Source organism: Cetorhinus maximus, chromosome 8, assembly GCF_964194155.1.
Source record: "Cetorhinus maximus chromosome 8, sCetMax3.hap1.1, whole genome shotgun sequence".
Lineage (NCBI taxonomy): Eukaryota > Metazoa > Chordata > Chondrichthyes > Lamniformes > Cetorhinidae > Cetorhinus > Cetorhinus maximus.
Genome location: NC_135886.1, coordinates 100,030,668 through 100,054,839, shown reverse-complemented (window position 1 = coordinate 100,054,839; position 24,172 = coordinate 100,030,668). Strand labels below are relative to the sequence as shown.

The following is a 24,172-nucleotide window of genomic DNA, read 5'->3' as shown; positions in this document are numbered from 1 at the left end:
TTGGTCCTTCCCCAATTAATTTCAATGGGGTGAGAACAGATTTGTCCCAGGTAAATTGGCATCGAAGATTGACAGGACAATGAACTACCTCTAAAGAGGAGTTGCTTCAGGTACAGTTGAGATACATTCCTACAAAGGGGGAAAAGTAGGACTGACAAAACCAGAGCTCCTTGGATGACAAGTGATCGAGAGTAAGATGAAGCAAAAATTGGGTGCATATGACAAATGTCAGTTGATAATACAAGTGAGAACCAGGCTGAATACAAAGTTCTGAGGGAAGTGATAAGAGACAGTATGAGAAGAGATCGGCAGCTGTCATAAAAGGGTATCCAAAAGTCTTCTATCGGCATATAAATAGTAAAAGAAAGAGTGGCGCCAAAGAGGAGACCTATGCATGGAGGCTGAGGGCAGAACTGAGGTTCATGGTTGAGCACTTTGGCAGCGTCTCCCTTGGTAAAGACAGACACAAAGTCGTAGTTAAAAGAGAAGGTTGTTAAGGCACTGGATGGGCTAAAAATTGACTTATCAAATAAAAACTCAATAGAGGGTTGATAAGGATAATATGGTTGTTGTGATGTGCACAGACTTCCAAAAGGCATTTTAATGAAGTGCTATATAACAGACTTGTCAGCAAAGTTAATGTCCTAATGAATAAAAGGGACAGTGATAGCATGGTTGCAAAGTTGGCTGAGTGACAGGAAACAGAGTAATGGTGAATGTTTGGTTTTAGGAGGGTATTGGATAATTATCTGAAGAGAAATTTGCAAACCTACAGGGGAGAGTGTAGATGAGTGGGACTAGCTGAGTTGCTCTTGCAGAGTCGGCACAAACATGACAGCCTCCTATACTGTAGTCATTCTGATTCCTTATTTTTGACATTTAAAACTTTTTTGACCAATGTTAGTTAAGTGCTGAGAAGAATTTTAAAATTAGAAATATATTCGTAATTATATTTGTAATTCAGTTAATTTCTTAATTTCCTAACTGCAAATCAGGGATTCAAAGTATATGAGTAACCAAAACCAACCAAGTTTTAAATCTATTACCTGCCATAAGTGCAACAGAGGTAATGGGGGATTTAATAATATAGAATAATTACCCATCCCTATTTTTTCAATAGTCATGTTTGTCATTTTTACGTGTCCATCTATTCCTGAAGCTACTCTCCTATTAAACCCATGGGCATTCTTGTGCTTATGCTGTATCCAAACACTGATCTATAACCTATGAGTGCTAGCTCCAGTTTGTTTTTGCCAGGTACTATTGGGTCCGCTGAAGATACAGTCAGGAAGCTTTGGCCACTCATTGTGACCCAACAAAAAGCCTGGATACCAGTTTCATATTGATAGTGCTGTTTGTTTCAGCTGCCCTACAGGATTAAGTGAATCATGTTGACTATATCCACACCATTGGGTCGTTTTTTTGAGAAATGGGAGATGGTATTAGATAAGACCTTCTGGTAATCGAACGTTGAAAATACATCAGTTACATTTATACTTCCAGGAGAGAAAGAGAAGGCTTGCATTTATATAGAACCTTATTTCATCTTTGATATTCTGTGATTGGTTTATAAGCAATCCCACGTCCATTTTACAAGCAACAAGATGAATGACCAGTTATCATTTTGCTTGTGTGGAATAATGTCTAGGGTACCTGGTGAGCACGCTACTCTGTGTAGTGTCATGGCAACTTTAACATCCTGGGTTAAGAGATCCAGGAATCTGATCTCTGTTTCGCATTTCTGTAAAGGATGGCATCTTTGGTGTACCACTCCTATGATGTCCTGTTGGCCTAAATTATATACTCATATCCAAGGAGGGCTTGAACCCACAGCCCTCCGACTTGCAGGTGAAAGTTAATTGTTGAGTTGGGATAGCACAGTTTAAAAGGATTCAGATTTTGCCTCTTGAACGGCCAACAAAGCAAAATACTGTGGATGCTGGAAATCTGAAAAACAGAAAATGCTGGAAAAACTCAGCAGATCTGGCAGCATCTGTGGAGAGAGAGACAGAGTTAATGTTTTGAGTCCATATGACTCTCTTTGTAGCAGTTAGTTCTGATGCAGCTCTTTTAAAATGTGAAGTGATTGTGGCAGGACCTAATGCACATTCTTCAAAGCTTTGAGTCTGCATTTCAAAATCTTTTAAATTGTTCTGTTGTATTCTAGCTGGGATAATAATGAGTTGGAAAAGATGAGCCCATGGGACATGGAACAAATTCCTGACAATGGTAGGCCATTTAAATTAATTTTGACAGTACAGTATTAAAAATGCCTAAAAAGCAATATAATTAATTGTACATGGTATCCCTGCACTGTCCTTTGCGTATCTGATTTAAAATAATTTTATTTTAATAAATTTGGGTAATTTTCCCTGGTTACATGCATTTTAGAATCACAGGTAAGAAAAAGTTGTTGTAGGAGCCATTGTAGAATGTTTTCCCACAAAATCAGGTTTTGTAATTCGCAGTTCTGATCCAAATTATATTCATCAATTATGATGCCACAGCAATTAGTCTATTTCAAAGTTAATACCTCACAAATGAGATGCACTTCCAACAGTTGCAAAACTGCTATTTAGTATAGCTTTGCTTCAGTTTACTGTATTTTAATATAATTATAAAGGAGTTCGAATCTGTTTGATGGAATCTGAGGATAAATGTCTTTTTAATATGCAAAACAACTACCTTTTTGCATCAATGGTGTGTGGTTTTTCAGCTACCTATCCTGAAGAAATTGGTGCCAGTGTCCCTGTCACTCCAGAGGAGCTTAAAGACTTGATATATAAACCTCAGGAGGGTGAATGGGGATCCGGCTCTGCAGATGAAGAACATAAACGTATCATTCAGGGAATCGATCAACTGCTTACACTTGGTAATTGTCCAATGCAATTGAATTTAAATTTTAAACCATAAATTCAATCTATTGTGTAGATAAGTTTAAAATTCAGCTTTCTGAATTTTCTTTCATAGTTTTATGTCATAGTTCAGATGTTTGAAAGATAAATGTTTGTTTTAGAGAAATTCAACAAATAGTAATTATACAAATTTTAATTTATTTGACAGAAATGGCAGCACCTTTTTGTGCCCCTGTGGATCTCTGTGCTTACCCGCTGTATTGCACTGTGGTTGCATATCCAACAGACCTAAGCACCATCAAGAAGAAATTAGAAAACGGGTTTTATAGGTGGGTTTTCGTTTCTGCTTCAGCAAAAAAGTTTGCTTCAGTTCAGCTCTTTGCATTTGTTCTCCATTCCTCATTGCCCTGAAAAGGTGGTGATGGGAAAGCTTTTTTTAAACAATTGAGCAACTTCACAGGGTGTTAAAGATTTCAGCACACATTGTGGGACTAGAATCATGTGTAAACCGGACTGAGTTGAGTAATAGATTTCTTACCTGAAGAATATTAATGGACAAATTACGAGGTTTATTGAATTCCATTTCAGATGCATTTTTATCTCTGATGGAATATGAATTTATGATCTCTGGATACCAGTCCAGTGCATACTGGAATGTGAATTTATGACCTCTGGATACCAGTCCAGTGTATTTCTGAATGTAAGCACCTATGTGCTGAAGTATGCTGTGAAATGTTAGCAGACAAAAACTTAAAAGGGGTAGAAATGTTTTCTCTGTCAGTGGGACAAAATACGAGATTCGGGATTGGCCACGCAATTTACGCAGTGCCTGACATTCGGTTCTGTTGCAGTCAGTAGGTTAAGAATCAATTGCTGAGTAGTGTGTGTGGCCAATCCAAAACAGCACCCTGTTTTGCTCCACGCTCTACACTCCCCTCCTGTCTCCCCCCTCCACCTCCCCAAAACTGAATTTCTGCCTTCAAAGACTTTCATCTGAATTCCCTTCTCTATTATTTTAGTGGAAAAATGAACTAATGCTTGCATTGTATGGTGTAATTTCAGGGTTCCAGTCATTTGTTTTCCATCATATGTTCACATTGTTTCTCATATTGTTTTATGTGGTTACGCGCAAGTTTAATGAAACTGATTATCAAAGGCAAGTCATGTTTTAGTCATGGATCACAGTTCTGTTACCAGTTAAAGCAGATTTTATTTTCTTTTAATCCTGTTGTTCCTCGGTGTATGCTCCATGCACAAACAGGTTCACCCAAATATCCAATGGGGGAAAGACAAGATTGAGATTTCCTTCAAAAATATTTTCTGAAATTTATTTCTTAGCATTAATACAGAAATCTACATTGTACACTTCAGCAACAGCATTAGAATTTTTGAGCACATATATTATTTCATCAGTCAACTTCATGCCAAATGAATATCATCAGTATGTTTGGTTTCTAGACCAGACGTACCAGAAATGTAAATGTTCTAATGAACCTATTTCCATATATTTAATTAGGAGCTGCCTCTAAAGGGGGACACAGGAAGCCCATTCTTTTAATCACACTCTAAGATGTGATTACTGTTAAAACTGCTATGAAAGTTTTATGAGAAGAAAACCAATCGAGACATTACCCAAAAGGTAGCGTCAGCCACAGAGATGTGTTACTGTCACAAATCCAAATTGCACAATGGCTTAGAATAATTCTGCTTCCTTATTACCCTACATACCACTTGGAGTTGAGTGAACCTACTTGCAGACCTAGAACAATGTCATTGCGAATGATAACATTTGTTGTAATTTATTGTCCCCCACTTTGCTCAAGAGAAGTGTAGCTGAGATTAAATGTGGTTGGGAGGAGGATGTTGAAGCAGTATCCTGCCAATCCAAAAATCTGTTCTTTGGTACTGCAGTGTGTCACATCACCCTTTTTTGGGGGTGTATTTGTCATTCAAAACGCTTGTGAATGTTGTTTGATACCACCTGTTCCATTCATTTAGATGTTCTGGCTGGGACCACGCTTTTCCTTTCTCTATATCCTCAAATGGTGTTTGTCACTGTTGTTTTGACATAGGGAAAAGTATCTTTTTATGTTTAGCCTTTGGTCAACTTTTCTGGCAATTTTTCCCCTTTCTCAAAACAATTTTGTGTTTCTGTTCATTAATGATTATGTTGTAAAGCAGGTAGAGTGTTTTAAAAGCAAAATACTATGGGTGCTGGAAATCAGAACTAAAACAGAAAATGCTAGATAGAACTCAGCAGGTCTGGCAGCATCTGAGAGAGAGAAACAGAGTTAACGTTTCGAGTCCGTATGACTCCTCAGAGCTCACTGAAACTCCTAGTATTATGGTCAAGAAGAATCACACAGACTCAAAATGTTAACTCTGTTTCTCTCTCCATAGATGCTGCCAGACCTGCTGAGTTCTTCCAGCGTTTTCTGTTTTTAGTCAGAATGTTTTGTTTGGTGCAACACTTAATCTTTGCACTACTTGGCGAACACTTTTGTTACCAACTCTGGACTTTTTTAGATGTGCCAAGTCACTTCTCTCTTGCTGATGATCAAATTAACTGAAGTTGGCAATTGAGTGTTGTGGGTATTAAACCAATGTCATCACAATATGTTTGGTTTTATTTCTTGTCGATGAATAGCAATAAAGTGAAAAAAATAGTACTTGCAACACTAATTGGAACATTTTACAGTGAGGTTGTAAACTGTGCTGGGTTGACAGTAGACATGCTATTAACTTGTTAACATCTGAATTATAGGACAGTTTCTGCCCTGATGTGGGAAGTAAGATACATTGAACATAATGCTAGGACTTTCAATGAGCTTGATAGTCCAATTGTCAAGTCTGCAAAGTTAATTACAGATGTCTTACTTCAGTTTATTGGGTGAGTTGGTTTCTTTGATAAACACAGCAAACTTTGTTGTTCATAATGTTTGATTTTACCCCATGGTTTACCACCTGAATTTTTTGTATTTATAGGGATCAGAGCTGCACCAGTATATTAGAGCTATATGAGAAAGTTAAGAGAGAGGAACTTAGCAGTGATGAAAATGACAAGGTAAGATATCTTTCTAAGAGGTTGGATTATTAACTACACTCGCATCAAAAGTTATCAAACTAACTTGGTTTACTTTATCTAAGAGATTAGAGATAGTGTCCATTCAAAATCAAATTCACCAAAAAGAGATTTTGGAAATTGGAATGGTTTCCTGTTTAGTTCAAGTCAAATAGATATTTTCCCAATAGGTGATGATCATTGTGTAACGCACTTAACTTCAGTTATGGGGCGAGGTTGGACAAGTTAGGACTGTCCTCATTGGAACAGAGAAGAATACAGGTGACCTAATGGAGGTTTTCAAGATGATGAGAAGCTTTGATAGAGTAGGTAGAGGAAATCTAATCTTTGAGTGGGTCACTATCCAGAGGTCATAGATTTAGAGGGGAGACAAGGCAAAATTTTTTCACTGGGTTGTCAGGATCTTGAACTAATAACTAATAAGGTGGTGGAATCTGATTCCCCAAATAATTTTAAAACTGAATTGGAAGTTATTTGAGAATGAGAAACTTAGTGTTATGGACAAAAAGCGGGATGTGGGACTAAATCTGACTGCTCTTTACAGGAGCCAGTACAGATACAATGGATTGAATGGCCGCCTCCTGTGCTGTTCATCTCTATGATAGCTGCAAAACTCTTGGTATAGATTTCAAATTCACTTCCACTCCAGTACCTAGTGTTAGCTTCCATTGTCCCTTCCTACCTGTTAAACTTCCATGTTTCATCTTTTGGTAATCTTTTGAATGTGGAATGACAGCGTCCTCTTTTAATGCAGTCAAGTCCTCAAGGCAGGTCTACAAGCCTGAAGATTCTGATAGCATCAAAGCAAGGCAACCTCTAATAGAAAACACACTCTCAAGCACTGAACATGACGCCAGCCAGATATCCTTTTAGCCATCAGGGCCCTAACCCTGACTATTTCCCTCCTACAGACCAGAGCATAACTGAATGTCAGTGAGTAGGATCCGAATTTCAATTTGCTCATGATTGTCAGAACTGTGTGGTCTGCCTATGTAATCCAGTTTGGCATTGTCATTCTTTGGCCCATGTTTTGGCTGCAACATTGACATTAGGAGAAGGGAAGCTTAGGGACAACCATCCCTTGGCCAAGCTAAGCTCTCTCCTCTCTTATCCCATTTTATTTATTCTTGACAACAATACTTGCCACTTCTCTTAACTGAGCCCATGCCCTGTTACATTTGCCACTGGTTCTCCACTGACTTTTTTGGCACCACCCCAGAAGTTAAATCCCTCCTGGATATGGCCAGGGCTTCCTCTTCTCTTTTTGTCCTAAGATAGAATTCTGCAGTGCTTAGTATTTCTCTTCCAGCTCAATTCCTGCCCCCTCACCTTGTTCTTCAGCCTTTCCATGTAACAGTAGTAGCAGCAGTGATGGCATAAGTTAAGTACAGGTCCTGGCTATTTTATGGGCCAGTCATGAAAGGGGCCTTACAGCCAACAAAGAATTTTTGAAGTGAAACCACTGTTACAATGTAGGAAATAAACACCAAACTGAGGAGAAGACCTTGGGATCTACTGGAGCTGGCATATTCTTCTCAAGTTTAAACTAGAAACTATTATTGAATTAGTACTAAGATGTCAATTAGTAGTTATCTTCTCCAGTAGGACAACCAGCTGTGTTGAACTGAGGCTTTCCTTGGTAGATATTCGCTTCATCTCCACAATTGGTGGTTGTGCCTTCCATTGTCTAGGCCCTAACCTCTGAGTTCCCTCCTTGTACCTCTTTAACTATTTTACTTTCCCCCTTTAAGAACCTTTTTGACCAAGCTTTTGGTCACCTGACCTAATACCACCTCATGTGGCTCTGTATCATATTTTATTTTATAATGCTCCTGCGAAACATCTTGGCTGTTTTATTACTTTAAGGGCACTATATCAATGTAAGACAGCGTTGAGAGAGTTAGGAGAGAAATAGAAAAGCAGGACCTCAAAGGCGTAGTAATCCTCTGATTACATTGTGTTATGATCCTTGGCCAGACGCCGGGATGTGGGGCGATGTCCAGTTTGGGACCAGTAACATTTTGTTTAAACTAGTTAAAGGTTGAGATTCTCAAGACACTTCCTTTTGGAATAAAGCCACAAGATTCCACGGGCTTTGAACAAATGAAAAGAAACTTTACTACGCAAGTTCAGAAAGATAAAATAATTTACAAATCGGTCTTGTATTCTAACATTCAGGGTAGCATGAAGTCAGATTCCATGGATTTCTCAACACCCCACCCAGACGCCCGTCACATTGTGAGCCAACCAATCTCAATGAAACTTCGTCTTTTTCACAAGGGTTTCCAATCTCCACATTTGAAGATCCTGCCTTGGAATTCTCTCCAAATATCACTCCCACTTGGAACGGCTTTAACAATGGCCCACCTCACAGGGCTTCAATCTCACCTTCTGAGATTCCTTTTCCCTAAATTCCTGAGTACACTCGAACACCAGCTTACAAGCACAGTTTCGGATCTGTGGCCATGTCAAGCAGAACCTTTGCCCTCTTTACTTAAAGTCTGCTCCCCGCAGCTCACTCTTTTAAGTTGCAGCCTGTTTCTCTGCTCCTTTCTTTTAACTGGGACCTGTTTCTGTCTCTCTTTCTAACTTTTTAACTCCACTTAACTGGGATGTCTGCCTGTCCCCGTCTCTGGCACTTGTTGGCTGGCAGTCTCCCTGAAACTGCCTCAGGAAGAGCTGTTGAACTGATCTGTTGATCTATCAAAACACTCCTAGAGGGTCCCACCATTGTTTTTTTTACTCTTTCATAGGATGAGAGTGTTGCTGACAAGGCCAGCATTTGTTGCCCATACCTAATTGCTCTTGAACTGAGTGGCTTGCTAGGGCCATTTCAGAGGGCAGTTAAGAGCCAACCACATTGCTGTAGATCTGGAGTCACATGTAGGCCAGACCGGGTAAGGATGGCAAATTTCCTTCCCTAAAAGACATTAGTGAAACAGATGGGTTTTTACGACAATCGATAATAGTTGTCATGGTCACCACCACTGAGACTAGATTTCAATTCCAGACTTATTAATTGAGCTTAAATTCTACCAGCTGCCATGGTGGGATTTGAACCTGTGTCACCAGAGCATTAGCCTGGACCTCTAGATTACTAGTCCAGTGATAGTGCCACTATGCCATCATCTGTTACTAGGCAGGAATCAATGTAACAAGTATTGTAACACCCTGTATCATAAATGTTACAATTTTTTATTGATTTATGGTATGTGGACGTCTCTGACTAGGCCTGCATTTCTTGCCCATCCCTAATTGCCCTTGGGAAGGTGGTGGTGAGCTGCTTTCTTGAACCGCTGCAGTCCACATAGTGTATGTACACCCACTGTGCTGTTAGGAAGGGAATTCCAGGATTTTGATGCAATGACAGTAAAGGAATGGCGATATATTTCCAAATTGGGATGGTGAGCGGCTTGGGGGGTGATCTTGCAGGCTGTGGTGTTCCCATGTATCTTCTGCCCTTGTCCTTCTAGCTGGTAGGGGTCATGGGTTTGGCAGGTTCTGCCTAAGGAGCTTTGGTGAGTTTCTCTACAGCCTGCTAATTTAACCCCCGGGGACACACAGTTCAATGGATTTCATGACACCAGTGCCTTGTGCTAGTGAGTGCAGAAATAGGAAAATAGAGCCAATGAATACATGCCTGGAGAGATGGTGCAGGAGGGAGGGGATTAGATTCCTAAGGCATTGGGACTGCTTCTAGGTACAAGCTGGACAGGTTGCACCTCAACAGGATGGGGCCTAATATCCTTGCCTGGGGGGTTGCTAGTGTAGTTGAGAATTTAAACTAGTTTAACAGGGGGATGGGAACCTGAGAATAAATTCAGAATGAAGGGAAGAGAAGTTGGAAATGAAAGGCAGAAAATGTTGGAAGACAGATGAAACAAAGGCTAGGAAATAGAAAACAAGGGCGTTCACTATTGCTAAATAGTGTATATTTTATTGGAAGAAGTCTAAGGAATAAGGCAGATGAGCTGAGAGCACAAATTGACCTGTGGGAATATGATTTAGTTATTATTGAGACATGGCTGAAAGAAGGGCAGGAATAGCAGATCAACATTCCTTGTTAGTTTTCAGATGAAATTGAGGGGATAAAAAAGAATGCGGGCATTGCAATATTGATTAAAGAAACCGTTATAGTTGTAAGAAGGGATGATATGGTTGAAGTATCATCAAATGAGGCCATATGGGTTGAACTGAAGAATGAAAAAGGGGTCATACTCTACTGGGTGTGTAGTATAGACCCCCAGAAAACCAGAGGGAAATGTAGGCAAATCTCTGAGGAAGTGCAAAAATAATAGTGCAGTAATAGTGGGCGATTTCAACTATCCTAATATTAACTGAGATAGAACTGTTGTGAGAGGCATAGTGGGAGCAGAATTCTTAATGCATTCAGGAGAATTTTTTTTAGCCAATGTCAGAAGGTGGGGGAGGCATGGGGCAATTCTCAACTTCATTTTAGAGAATGAAGCTGGGCTGGTGGAAGGTGTAACAGTTGGGGAGCATTTTGGTGGAAGTGATCAAAATTCAGTTAAATTTAGGATAGTTATGGAAAAGGATAAAGAGAGACCAGGAATAAAGGCTTTCAACTGGGGAAACAGTTTTATGAAGCCGAGATGTGATTTAGCTAAGGTGGACTGGAAACAGCTGCTTGAAGGTAAAGCAATGCCAGATCAGTGAGAGACATTCAAGGAAGAGATGGAGGGCTCAGAGCAAGGGTGTTTCCTTAAAGAAAAAGGGTAGGACTAACAAATCCAGAGCCCCTTGATGTCAAGGAGCTTAAAGGAGAGCATAATGAAAAGAAGGGACGTTGATTTCAGATGCCCAGAGCTCAATACTGCCAAAAAACCTAGAATGTAAAGTGTAGGGCAAAATTATAAAGGAAATTTGAAAAGCAAAGAGAGGGCATGAAAAAAATATTGGCAAGTAAAATCAAGAAAAATCCAAAGTTTGTTTTTCTTGAATACATAAAGAGCAAAACAATAACTAAAGAAAGAGTAAGGCCTATTAGGGACCATAAGGGTAACCCGTGTGTAGAGGTGAAGGACATGGTTATGGTTCTTAATGAATACTTAGCATCAGTTTTCCCAAAAGAGCGTTGATGGAGACATTGCAGTTGGTGGGAGGAGTGTGAAATATTAAATGAAATTAACATTGTAGGGGAGGCAGAATTAAGGAGTCTTGTTTGACATTGAAGAAAATTGGATAAATCCCCAGGCCTGGATGAAATGTATTCTAGGCTGGCAAGAGAAGAAATAGTGAGGGCTCTGACCATCATTTTTGTAATTGTCTCTGCCTACAGCTGTGGTATCAGAAGGCTGGGGGGCACCTAATATGTCATTGTTTAAAAAGGGAGAAAGGGAAAGACTGAGTAATTGTAGGTCAGTTAGCCTAATCTTGGTGGTAAGAAAATTATTGGGAAAAAATTGAGTGACAGGATAAATCTTCATTTGGAAAGACAAATATTAATTAAAGACAGCACAGATTTATCAAGGGAGAGTCGTGTCTAGCTAACATTGATTTTTTTTTTGAGGAAAAACGAGGAGAAAATCGATGAGAGTAGTGCATTTGACGTAGTCCCTAAGGATTTTAGCAAGGCTTGTGTCCCACATGGCAGACTGGTCAAGGAAATAAAAGCCTATACGATCCAAAGCACAGTGGCAAGTTGGATCCAAAATTGTCTCAGACACAGGAAGCAAAGGGTATTACGAGTTCCAAAGATGAGTCATATTGGACTCAAAACTTTAACTCTGTTTCTCTCTCCATAGATGCTGCCGGACCTGCTGAGCTTTTAAAGCATTTTCTGTTTTTTATTAAGCAAAGGTTAATGGTTGATAGAGTATTTTTGTGACTAGAAGGCTATTTCCAGGACTCCATACAAGGTCCCTTGCTTTTTGTGGTATATATCAAAGATTTGGGCACACGTTTTGTGGGTATAATTAAGAAGTTTGCAGCTGATGGAAACAATGACTGTATGGTTGACTGTGAAGAAGAAATGTATAGACTGCAGGATGATAATTAACGGACTAGTCAGATAAGCAGCACAGCGGCAGCTGGAGTTCAATCTGGTGAAGTGTGAGGTAATGCAACAAAAACAAAAATAGCTGGAAAAACTCAGCAGGTCTGACAGCATCTGCGGAGAGGAATACAGTTAGCATTTCGAGTCCATGTGACTCTTCATCAGAACTAAGAAATATAGAAATGAGGTGAAATATAAGCTGGTTGAGGGGGGTGGGACAGGTAGAGCTGGATAGAGGGCCAGTGATAGATGGAGGCAAAGAAGAGGTTGCCAAAGATGTCATAGACAAAATGACAAAGGGGTGTTGATGGTGGTGATATTAGCTAAGGAATGTGCTAATGATGACATTAAGGGTAGAAAGCAGGACGAGCAAGCGACAGATAGCCTTAGTGGGGGTGGGGTGGGGGGGGAGGGATCGAAATAGGCTAAAAGGTAAAGATAAAACAATGCATGGAGATACATTTAAAAATAATGGAATTAGGTGGGAAAAGAAAAATATATTTTTTTTAAAATAATTATAAATTATTGGAAAAGGGGGGATTGAAAAGGGGGTGGGGATGGAGGCGAGAGCTCATGATCTGAAGGTGTTGAACTGCAAAGTGCCTAGTCGGAAGATGAGGCGCTGTTCCTCCAGTTTGCGTTGAGCTTCACTGGGACATTGCAGCAGGCCAAGGATGGGCATGTGGGCATGAGAGCAGGGTAGTGTGTTGAAATGGCAAGCGACAGGCAGGTCTGGGTCATGCTTGCGGACAGTCCAAAGGTGTTTCGCAAAGCGGTCACCCAGTCTGCGTTTGGTCTCTCCAATGTAGAGGAGACCGCATTGGGAGCAACGAATGCAGTAGACTAAATTGAGGGAAGTGCAAGTGAAGTGCTGCTTCACTTGAAAGGAGTATTTGGGCCCTTGGACGGCGAGGAGGGGGGAAGTAAAGGGGCAGGTGTTGCACCTTCTGCGGTTGCATGGGAATGTGCCGAGGGGCGGGATTGAGGTGTAGGGGGTGATGGAGGAGTGGACCAGGGTGTCCCAGAGGGAACGATCTATGTGAGGTAATGCATTTGGGGGAGGCTAACAAGGCAAGGGAATACACAGTAAATGGTAAAATACCGAAAGGTGTAGAGGGAATTAGAGTGCATGTCCACAGATCCCTGAAAGTAGCTGGACAGGTAGATGAGGTCGTCAAGAAGGTAAACGGGATGCTTGTCTTTATTAGCTGTAGCACAGAATATAGGAGCAGGTAGATTATGCAGGAACTGTATAAAACACTGGTTTGGCCACAGCTGGATAACTGCATGCAGTTCTTGTCACCACGTGTAGGAAAGATGTGATTGCAATAGAGAGGGCTCAAAGGAGATTTACCAGGGTGTTGCCAGGAATGGAGAATTTTAATTGAGGAAAGATTGGTTCAGCTAGTGTGGTTTTCTTTAAAATAGTGGAGACTCGGTAGACCTAACTGAAGTGTATAAAGTTATGAGGGGTCTAAATAGAGTGGACAAGAAGTCCCTATTCCCCTTGGTTGAATGGGAGCATTGATTTAGGGTAAAAGGGAGAAGGTTGAGAGGGGATTGGAGGGAAGTTTTTTTCTCACACTGGTGGGGGTCTGGAACTCCTTGCTTGAAAGGGTGGTAGAAGCAGAAATCTTCATCACATTTAAAAAGTGCTTAGATATGCGTCAGAAGGGCCATGACCTACAAGTCTACAGACTAAGAGCCAGAGAGTGGATTAGGTTGGATGACTCCTTATCAGCCAGCATAGACACAATGGGCCAAACCTCCTTCCATGCTGTAAATTTCTATAATTCTATAAGTTGTTGTAATGATACTCCAGTCACCATGGCATTGGCAGTCAGTGTTCAGAATCTGTTCTGCACCAGATGTAGAAATTGCTTTCCTGCCATAGTGTCCAGCGTTAATGTTGACCATGACTGCTGTTGTTGTGTTTGCAAAGGAGTTGACTGAGGCTCACTTTTCCAAAACTTTCAGCCTCTCGGCTGATGAACTTCTACATTCATAAAATTTTCTAAACAATTCCATTTACTGTCATTAGATGTTACAGGATAAAAGTATAATATTTAGCAAAAGATACAAGCAGACCTATTGCCTGAATAAAGTTAATCTGTAAAATATACAATTTTAATAAAATTAACTGGATACACTTTTTTAATTTTAACTTCTTTAAATAAAACTAGGAACTAGCTGCAGAACTAGATTCTGATGCTCCTGGGACCTCCTCAGACACAATAGTGAGTATAAAAGCGCACACCTGTTTCAAACTTTGTCATTATACTGTTTTGTTAGGTTGATTTTCCCGTCCACCTGTTTCAGTATACAAAATTGTTACCTTTTATTCCGTATCCTGCATTGCACCCTTATCTCATAACATAATGTAGCCTTAGCTATTTTCACTAGGAGTCCTGCTAATTTTAAAATTCTCACCCATGCTTCCATTGATTGCAGTTCCCCACTTGATGTGGAAGACTGATAAAGTTACTACTTATTTCTCCTAAAAAAAATGTAAAACCGCCTTTTCATTCTTTGTTCATGCTGCTCCTTTGTTCCTTCACCATAAAGAGGGACTTCCCTTTTTTTTATTCTTTCATGGGATGTGGGCATCGCTAGCAAGGCCAGCATTTGTTGCCCATTTCTAATTGCCTTTGAAAGGGCATTTCAGAGGGCAATTAAGAGTCAACCACATTACTCTGGGCCTGGAGTCACATGTAGGCCAGGTTAGATAAGGATGGCAGATTTCCATCCCTAAAGGACATTCGTGAACCAGATGGTTTTTACGAAAATCGGAATGTTCTCATGGTCACCATTACTTGAGACTAGCTTCTAATTCCAGATTTTGTTCATTTTAATTCAAATTCCACCAGCATGGTGGGATTTAAATCCATGTCCCAGAACATTAGCCCGGGTTTCTGGATTTTTAGTCCAGTGACAATACCACTACGCCACCATCTTCCCCTGAAAATTATAGTTTATAAAGTGCAATCAGTTTACCCTCCCAACTCCAACAAAGTTATTTGTCTTTAATTGAGTGTATTTCTTTTTTAACTCAGCATCGGCTTCCAAGGCAATTGAACAGAAGACCAGCATTCAGCATTGATGTGAATGCTTGGAAAGAACAGTGCAAAGAGTTTCTGAATCTCATGTTTCAGTGCGAGGACTCTGAACCTTTTAGACAGCCGGTGGATCTCTTTGCATATCCTGTATGTGATGTATTTTTTTTTGTTGAAATTATTACAATTTTAAAGTTCACGTAGCTGTTAAGTTTCTGCTTAGGATGTGTCTATAGCACTTAAAGGGATATGCTTCACCTTAAAGCAGACTTTTTTTTACATGGTTTAGTATTCATTTCCTTACAAAACACGGCACCCTCTCACTTAGCAATGGTTCAGGTGATTTGTTATTCTGTTTACAGCTTCAAATTTTTACTGAAGGGTTTAATAGAAAAATCTTTAATCATTCATGGGATATGGGTGTTGCTGGCTAAGCAAGCATTTATTGCCCGTCCCTAATTGCCCTTGAGAACGTGGTGGTGAGTTGCCTTCTTGAACCGCTGCAGTCCATGTGGTTTAGGTACGCCCACAGTGCTGTTAGGGAGAGAGTTCCAGGATTTTGATCGTGACAGTGAAGGAACGGCGATATATTTCCAAGTCAGGATGTTCTGTGGCTTGGAGGGGAACTTTAGGTGGTTGTGTTCCCATGCATTTGCTGCCCTTGCCCTCCTAGATAGTAGTGATTGTGGGTTTGGAAGGTGCTGTCTAAGGAGGCTTGGTGAGTTTGTGCAGTGCATCTTATACATGGTACACACTGCTGCCACTGTGTCGGTGGTGGAGGGAGTGAATGTTTGTGGATGGGGCCCTAATCAAGTGGGCTGCTTTGTCTTGGATGGGGTCAAGTTTCTTGAGTGTTGTTGGAGCTGCACGCATCCAGTATCAATTAGGCAGTTAACCTCTATCCTAATGAATGATAAAATATAACAATATAGTTCAAAAGAAGTAATGGGCAGTTTTGCAGGTTAAAATAAAGCATGCCCATGGCAGGTGTTGTAAAGCAATTTTTTTTAAGGTGCGGTTACATAACAACGTTAGCATTGGTGTGAAGCAGTTGCAATTTCATATTATTGAGAACCTACATTGGATATTGTCCTTTTCAAGGGCAGTTAGGGATGGGCAGCAAATGCTGGCCTAGCCAGCAACACCCACATTGTGCGAAAGAATAAAAAAAAGCCAGGCCAAAGCTGATTCCAAAGCAGTGGCATGAGACTCTAGGGCCTTGCCCAATTTGCTTTGCTGTTGGATGACGTTTGACTCCAGATTCTAATTGCTCTTATGGCGTAAATGCTGTAGATCAGCAAAACTATCTTCTGTCTAATGAAGTGATGTTTGCACCTTGGTGGTCAACTTTGTTAAATATCACCTTGTGTGGCTCAGGAGCCCCACTCTGGCATGGCAGTGTCTGCTGCATTTGCTGCTGAGGAGGTGCAGGATTCCCTGGCCATGGTTTTTCTCTGGGCCCTCTTTCAGCCAGCTGCGCTTTCAGTTTCTCCCTTTCCAGTGCCCTTCCACACACTCAGTTGCCAGAGGTCACAACGGCCAGGACTGTCTCCCATTTATCAATGTCAAATGTCTGCCATCTTCATATCTCGCTCGTAGATGTACTTGTAGTGGAGATGTGGACTTCCAGCAGGTCCTGATCCAGTGGCTAGTTCACCATACAGAGGTCTTTGGATGTTTGGCTGTCATCCATCCAGTAAATTTGGCCGAGTCAATGCAGAAGTTGTTCACTTAGCAATGAATGTATACTGCTGGAATTGACGTGTTCCAGGACCTCTTGAGTTTGTGACTCTGGTACCAAGAATACATCTGAAACAGCAACGGTGGAAATTATTCAGCTTTTTCTCCTGCATAGCATATGTTGTTCAATCACCACTGTAGAGGAGTGCACTGAGGACTCAGATTGGTCAGCTCACAGTTTGGTGTTCTTGGTCAGGTTGCTGTTGTTCTATACGCTCTTATTCGACTTGGACAAAACAGCTACAGCTTTTGCGATGCGTGTGTTAATTTCAGATTATGGTGATTGTGGAATCTGGATATATGAAGCTATTAAACAATATACAGCGGCATATTCAATGCTGATTGATGGCAGTATGGCAATATCCTGGACCATGACATTTGTCTTCCTGATGCTGATGGTCAAACCAAACTCTTTACAGGTATCAGAGTCTGTCCATTTTCCGCTGAAAATATTCCACAGTATGACATCATTAGTGTAGAGCGACTCTCTGATTAGGACTTGTTGCATCTTTTTATCTTGGATCTCAGGCAGGCAAGGCTGAACAACTCCCCATCAGTTCTGGTATGTAAGTTGGCACCCTCTTAGATGAAGCATACGACAATAGCACAGAGAATAATATGCCAAAGAGTGTCGGCACCAGAACACAACCCTGTTTGATCCCACTGTGGATCTCAGATGGTTCCATTGTTGCCATGTCAAAGCTGACCTTATCTCCTCATATCACTGGAAGAGGAGATCACACTGAGCAGCTTCGGAGGGCAACCAATTTTCTCCATCAGCTTAAGTAGGCTGCCTCTACTCAAATGGTGGTATGCCTTGGTGAGGTTAATGAAGGCAATATATAGTAGCCTCCTTTGGTCATGACATTTCTCTTGCAGCTGCCGGACTGAGAAGATCATGTCAATTGCAGATCTTCTAATTCTGGAACCATATTGGGATTCAGGTAGATGTGTTCAGACAGGATCTACAGTCTGACAAGTGCAACATGGACGAATACCTTTGCCACAATGCTCAGCAGCGAGATGCCTCGATAGTTGCAATATCTGCAGTTGTCTTTGTTGTGCAATCTTTGAATCATGCATATCCTGGGACACTGCCATCTCTATAGCAGAGACAGAGAAGTTCTGCAGATGCTGCAGGAGTGCTGCTTTCCATGCTTGAGTTCAGGCAATATAGCATCAGCACCTGGAGCTTTGCTAATGGCAGGCAAGTTGCAACTTTGTTTTTGCTAAACCTATATTGAATATTAAGGCCGGAGCTGAGACACACTACTCCAAGGTGTCTTGCTTGTTTCACTTTGCTGATGGATGGGGTGGGCAGTGTGATTCCAAATTCAGATTGATGTTATGCTGTAAATGCTTCCTCACACCTGGAATTAATTTATTTAGCCTAGTTTCAAAATTGATCTGGGAGAAAATAGATTCTAGAAATCTGGTTATCCATTGAGTAAGAATGTGACACTTCTGCAGAGCTGTGCAGCTCACAACTGAGGAAAAAAAATCTGTACTTGGAGTATCTGTTCTTTATTTGATACAAATGCTACTTGTTGCTATATGTGGTTACACTTCCAATTCCCTTTATAGGACTATCGGGATATCATAGATACTCCAATGGACTTCAACACAGTGAAAGAAACACTAGAAGAAGGAAATTATGACACTCCTCTGGAATTCTGCAAGGATGTTCGGTTAATATTCAGCAATGCCAAAGCCTACACACCCAACAAGAAATCAAGGGTAAAAGGAATACTTTCTTTTGGAAAGGTTTGTAAGATGTTTGATATACTGTTGACCTGTTCCTCACTGGGCGACTAGTTATCAAAAAGCAGTAACGTCGAGGGACAGGTTTTAAGTTTTTTTTTGTGATGGAGGTAACTGATTAAAGTTCATATTTTCATTATTGACCGAACTGATGTTTCTATATTAGATTATTTTAATAAGTTGATAAAATGATATATAAAACCAATGTGGTCTAATGTGATGGTCATCGTAATTGATAAAATGCACTATGAACTGCATGGGAAACTTATTTTGAGTAACCTCTGTTTTAATAATGAGGTAGCCATTTACTAGATAGAACAATGGAAAAGGATGGCAAAACTGTTTCCATTGGTTTTGAATATCTACACAACACCTAAATAATTTCTGGTGCTGTCAATTTTATAAAATAAAAAATCTGACTTTATCGTATGACTATTAAGACTTGGCTCATCTCAACTCTGCAACAGATTTGACTTGCTCCAACAAGTTGTTCCAGGAGAAAGTAAACATGAGTCTCAATACACTAATTAGACTTCTCGATTGTACATTTTAAGATAATTAAATAAATGAAATTTAGTCGGTAATGCCTGTCAGGATACAACCAGTAAGATTTTCACTTTCTTTTAACAGAAAGGAAACTTTTATAAATTACAAATGTTTACTGGTACAATTATTGTGGTTGCAGATATACAGCATGACCCTCCGGTTATCTGCCTTATTTGAAACTCAAATTAAAAAAATTATTTCGGACTACAAGTTCGCCTTGAAGTGCCAAAAGAAGAATAAACCAAGGCAGAAATATCGAAAGAGGTTCAAAAGCAGCAGCAGCAGCAGTAGCAGCAGGAGCAGTTCGCGGACCAGTAGCAGGAGTAGTTCGCGGTCCAGCAGCAAAAGCAGTTCTCGGTCCGGCAGCAGAAGCAGTTCACGTTGCAGCAGCAGAGCATCCAGGTAAAACAGTGAAAGCATGGCCAGTATTTTACCTTCGGTGTGCGCGCCCAACGTGCTGGAACATAAAATGACGCGCAATGACATCGGGCGTGTGTCCCGACGCCACCGCACACCGTCGCGGTATTTCATTCAGCAGGTCGACACCGGAGTTGGCTGCGCGCCTGCCAATAATTGAAAGGCCTATTAAGGCCATTAACAAGGTAATTAAGTTGAAATTTACGCTGCCCGTCCAACCTAACGGCTGGCGGGCAGGCGAAAAGGCCAAGCAGCCTTTACGTTTTTTTACAGAACCCGATCCACAAGCGGGATGAGGTTTCCTACAGCTATTACAAATTAAATAAAAACTTTCTTTTGAAATTAAAAACATGTCCCATCTCATGTGACATAGTCACATGAGGGGACATGTTTCATTGAATTTTTATTGCATTTATTAATTTTTTTAAGAAGCGCTTCAATCTCTCTGAGGTGGCCCCGTGCCTCGGGGAGATTGAAGCGCTTTTGCACATGCATGCGCGAACTGCGCACTAGACGCGACTCTCTTTCTCCCTCCCTCCGCCTGCACAGGTAGCGCTCAGCACTACTGCTTGTGATCCACACAGAGCGGGCCTTAATTGGCCCAGCCGCATGAAATCGGGGTGTGGAGTCGATCGTGGGCAGCAGTCAGCTTCCCACTCCTGCCGAGCCTGCCCGACGCAGGAAGAATTCAGGCCCATTAGTCCCAGGTTCCTAGCGGAGTGGTATATCCCTGGTATGTTTGTATACTGATAATTAATCAGGTGAATTTTTAATTGATTAGCATGCCGAATGGAGTACGAGTTTGATCTTAGCCAGCTTTATGCATTGTGGTATGAATGTTTAATCTTGTGTTGTTGTAGGGGGTAGGGAGGAGGAAAAAACTTCTTCTGATGCACAAAATTCTTCTCCTGCCTACAACAGTTGTCTTTAATACGGTACCAACAGGCAGTTTAGCAGGCTTTAATTATTGAATGATGCAAATTCCGTATCTATTTGTCAACTAACTTGTGCGACTTGTTTTGTTGTGGATCTGTCAGCTGAGAAAAGATGATGTTGGATTTCCCAAGCTACATAATTCCCCCTTGTTGGAACAGGTTTAGCCCTTTGGATGTAAAATGGTCCTTGGTGTGGTAGATTTTGACTTGGGGAACAAAAGGAGTAATGGGTTGAAGGGACATTGATACCATTCTAATGGATATGTAATGGGGTAGCAGATCATACAATACTACGAAGATTAAAAACTATGGGCATGATTTTCCCCTCACCAGGCGGCTGCGGCGGTCGGGCCTGGGAGCAGCTGCAAAATGGTCCACCGCCTGCAATCGGGCGTCAACTGTGATTTCACGCTGGCTGGTCAATTAATGCCCAGTCAGCGTGAAGCGTGTGCTGAGAACCTCAGAGCTGCCAGGGTCTGGGTGGAAGGAGCGCTGAATTCTGCGCATGCATGGGGGTGCACTCACTGAAAGCTCCCTGAAGGCATAGAGGAGCTGAAGATATTTAAAATGAAGAATCAACAAATAATATAAACATGTCCTCCCATATGACTCAGTCACATGAAGAGGGACGTGTCAAAAACAATTTTTAAAAAAAAAAAATTTATTCACTGTAGGAAACCTCAAACAACCCGTGGATGAGGTTTTGCAAAAAATGCAAAGGCTGCCTGGCTCATTCGCCCACCTGCCAACCATAAGGTTGGTCAGGCAGTGAAAAATTCAACTTAATTGCCTGCTTAAGGACCTTAATAGGTCTCATAATTGTCAATGGGCGCAATGCCAACTCTCGTGCGTGCCCGCCGACCGAAATATCACACGAGTGCACAATGGCATCGGGACGCTCGCCCGAATACATTGCACGCTATTTCACCCTCGGGTGTGTCAGGCGCATGCCCACACACCAATCTGAAAATCCTGGCCTGTTTTTTTTAATTCATTCTTGGGATGTGGGCGTCACCAACTAGGGTCAGCATTTATTGCCATCCCTATTATTTATTGCCTTTAAGAAGGTGATGGTGAGCTGCCTACTTGAACTGCTGCAGTCCATGTGGTGTAGGTACACCCACAGTACTGATAGGGAGGGAGTTCCAGGATTTTGACACAGTGACGGTGAAGGAATGAAGATATATTTCCAAGTTAGGAAGGTGAGTGGCTTGGAGGGGAAGTTCCAGGTGGTGGTGTTTCCATTTGTCTGCTGCCCTTGTCTTTCTGCATGGTAGTGGTCGTGGGTTTGGAAGGTGCTGTCTAAGACCCTTAGTGAGCTCCTGCAGTGCATCTTGTAGATGGTGCACATTTGCGTCAGTGGCGAAGGGAGTGAGTGTTTGTGGATGAGGTGCCAATCAAGCGGGCTGTTTTGTCCTGGTTGATGTCGAGCTTCTTGTGTTGTTGGAACTGCACAATCCAGGCAAGAGGAGAGGATTCCATCACACTTCTGTCTTGTGCCTTGTACATGACTTTAGAGAGTCAGGAGGTGAGTTACTCGCCACAAGATTCGTAGCCTCTGAGCTGTTCTTGTGGCCATAGTATTAATATGGCTGGTCCAGTTCAGCTTCTGGTCAATGATAAGCCCCCAGGATGTTGATAGTGGGGGATTCGGCGATGGTAGTGCCATTGCATGTCAAGCGGTGATGGTTAGATTCTCTCTTGTTGGAGATGGTCATTGTCCAGCTGGCACAAATGTTACTTGTCACTTTCCTGGTTATTGTTGAGGTTGCTGCATTTGAACATGGATTGCATCAGCATCTGAGACGTCGCGATTGGTGCTGAACATTGTACAATCATCAGCGAACATCCCCACTTCTGACCTTATGATGGAAGGAAGGTCTTTGAAGAAGCAGCTGAAGATGGTTGGGCCTAGGACACTACCCTGAGGAACTCCTGCAATGATGCCCTGGAACTGAGATCACAGAATCACAGAATCTCACAGTGCAGAAGAGGCCTTTCGGCCCATCAAGTCTGCACCGACACATGAGAAACACTCTAAGATTTACTGTAGGCGATACAGTTTTCGTGCAGAATTTTGGAAGTGGACCTTGTTGGGTTCGTGGTACAATAGTCTCAGAAACTGGGCCTCCAACAACCACAACCATCTTCCTTTGTGCTAGGTATGACTCCAACCAGCAGAGCGTTTTCCCCTGATTCCCATTGACTCCAGTTTTCCTTGGGGTCCTTGATGCCACAGTTGGTCAATTGCTGCCTTGATGTCAAGGGTGGTCACTCGTGCCTCACCTCGAGTTCAGCTCTTTTGTCCACACTTGAGCCAAGGCTGTAATGAGGTCTGGAGCTAGGTGACCCTAGCCGAACCCAAACTGAATGCCAGTGAGTAGGTTATTGTTAAGCAAGTGCCACTTGATAGTACTGTTGATGAGCCTTTCCATCAAGAACAATATTTTCTCCAACACCAGTAGTTAAAAACAGTGACCAAGATTTGAACATTTCTGTTGCAAATTAAGTATAGGCTGCAGAAGAGGCCATTTTTAAATCGATTCACGTATTTCCAAGTTTCCCGTGATTACTTGTTTGTGGCAATCCCAAGTAAAATGGGAGAAGCTGAAAGAAGACTACGATGACTTGTTTGTGAAACAAAAAAAACCCCTGCATTTTGTAGTGCTTTTCAGAACCACCAGATGTCTCAAACCTTTACAACCAATGCAGTACTTTTGAAGCGCAGTCACTGTAGGAACTGCAGCAGCCATTATAACAGCAATCTCCACAAACAGCAATGTGATATTAACCAGGTAATCTGTTTGTGTATTATTGATTGAGGGATAAATGTTGGCCAGGCCACCAGGGATAACTCTCCTCCTCTTCAAAGTGGTTGCTAGCTATCTTTTATATCCACTCATGCGGGCAGACGAAGCCTCAGTTTAACGTCATTTTTGAAAGACAGCACCTCCAATAGTGCAGCACTCCCTCAGTCCTGCATTGATGATTTTGGCACTTGAGCCCTAGAGTAAGTATTGATAAAGTCATCAAGAAAGTTTCCCTCGGTGGCAATTTAATCCTCAGCTGATTAAAGAAAAACTTGGCTTTCCAGTCTCGCTCTTTACACCATTTGTTTTGTTTTGAGTTGATGTGGGGCATAAAATGTTCAATATAATCATTTTTCACAGTTGTATTGCATTGAAACCTAATTGATAATAGTTGCATTGCAGAACTTTTTCTTAATTTATCACTTACTATTTTCTTTCTTGTCTTTTAGCCTACAGCACAAACCAGCAAACACTCTACCTAAAACAGACCTGAATACCTCACCATCCTGTTCAGTTAGAGCCATTTCATCAAGATCATCTCAAGGTGAGAGTCAAAATTTTCCCAGAGTTACAATTTCATTTACCCTCAGCATGTGAATAATAACTTCTGCATTAGCTACGTTTAAGGAATCAAAGAAGAGATAGGTCTCTTCTTCACAGGGAGAGAACTATCACCCTGGAGCAACTGGATTTTGCCTGCCTACTGAAAATACATAAGTGTTTTTAAATCTTATGTCTGTTCTTGCCCTTTTTTTTCCTGAAGGCATTTACTCTTTTTGGTAACAAAACTACAGTCGCAAAATTGGCCCTTAATCTTTATATGCCTCGACATTGTGTGCAGGCAGTCTTATTTGACCCTGCATATGCTACTTCTGAGTTGAGTCACATGCATCTCTAGCAGGAGTTGCTGGACAGAGGGAATGTTAGTTTTTTTTATTCTTTCCTCCCTCCTTTGCA

At 41.4% G+C, this 24,172-nt stretch overlaps 1 protein-coding gene across 3 annotated transcripts in view; it reads left to right on the top strand.

Moving 5' to 3' along the window:
• LOC144683841 (bromodomain and WD repeat-containing protein 3-like) overlaps positions 1 to 24,172 on the top strand; it is a 113,629-nt gene that overhangs the window by 83,901 nt on the left and 5,556 nt on the right. Inside the window, exons 29-38 of one of the 3 annotated variants that reach the window (XM_078547323.1) lie at positions 2,168 to 2,229; positions 2,717 to 2,872; positions 3,064 to 3,184; positions 5,620 to 5,745; positions 5,841 to 5,919; positions 14,137 to 14,190; positions 15,007 to 15,156; positions 18,331 to 18,483; positions 19,193 to 19,455; positions 23,665 to 23,759. In XM_078547323.1, the coding sequence (XP_078403449.1) occupies positions 2,168 to 2,229; positions 2,717 to 2,872; positions 3,064 to 3,184; positions 5,620 to 5,745; positions 5,841 to 5,919; positions 14,137 to 14,190; positions 15,007 to 15,156; positions 18,331 to 18,483; positions 19,193 to 19,455; positions 23,665 to 23,759 (1,259 nt within the window). Of the gene's footprint in view, positions 1 to 2,167; positions 2,230 to 2,716; positions 2,873 to 3,063; positions 3,185 to 5,619; positions 5,746 to 5,840; positions 5,920 to 14,136; positions 14,191 to 15,006; positions 15,157 to 18,330; positions 18,511 to 19,192; positions 19,456 to 23,664; positions 23,760 to 24,172 lie in introns of all 3 variants that reach the window. The other 2 variants (XM_078547322.1, XM_078547324.1) reach the window with 2 other exon arrangements.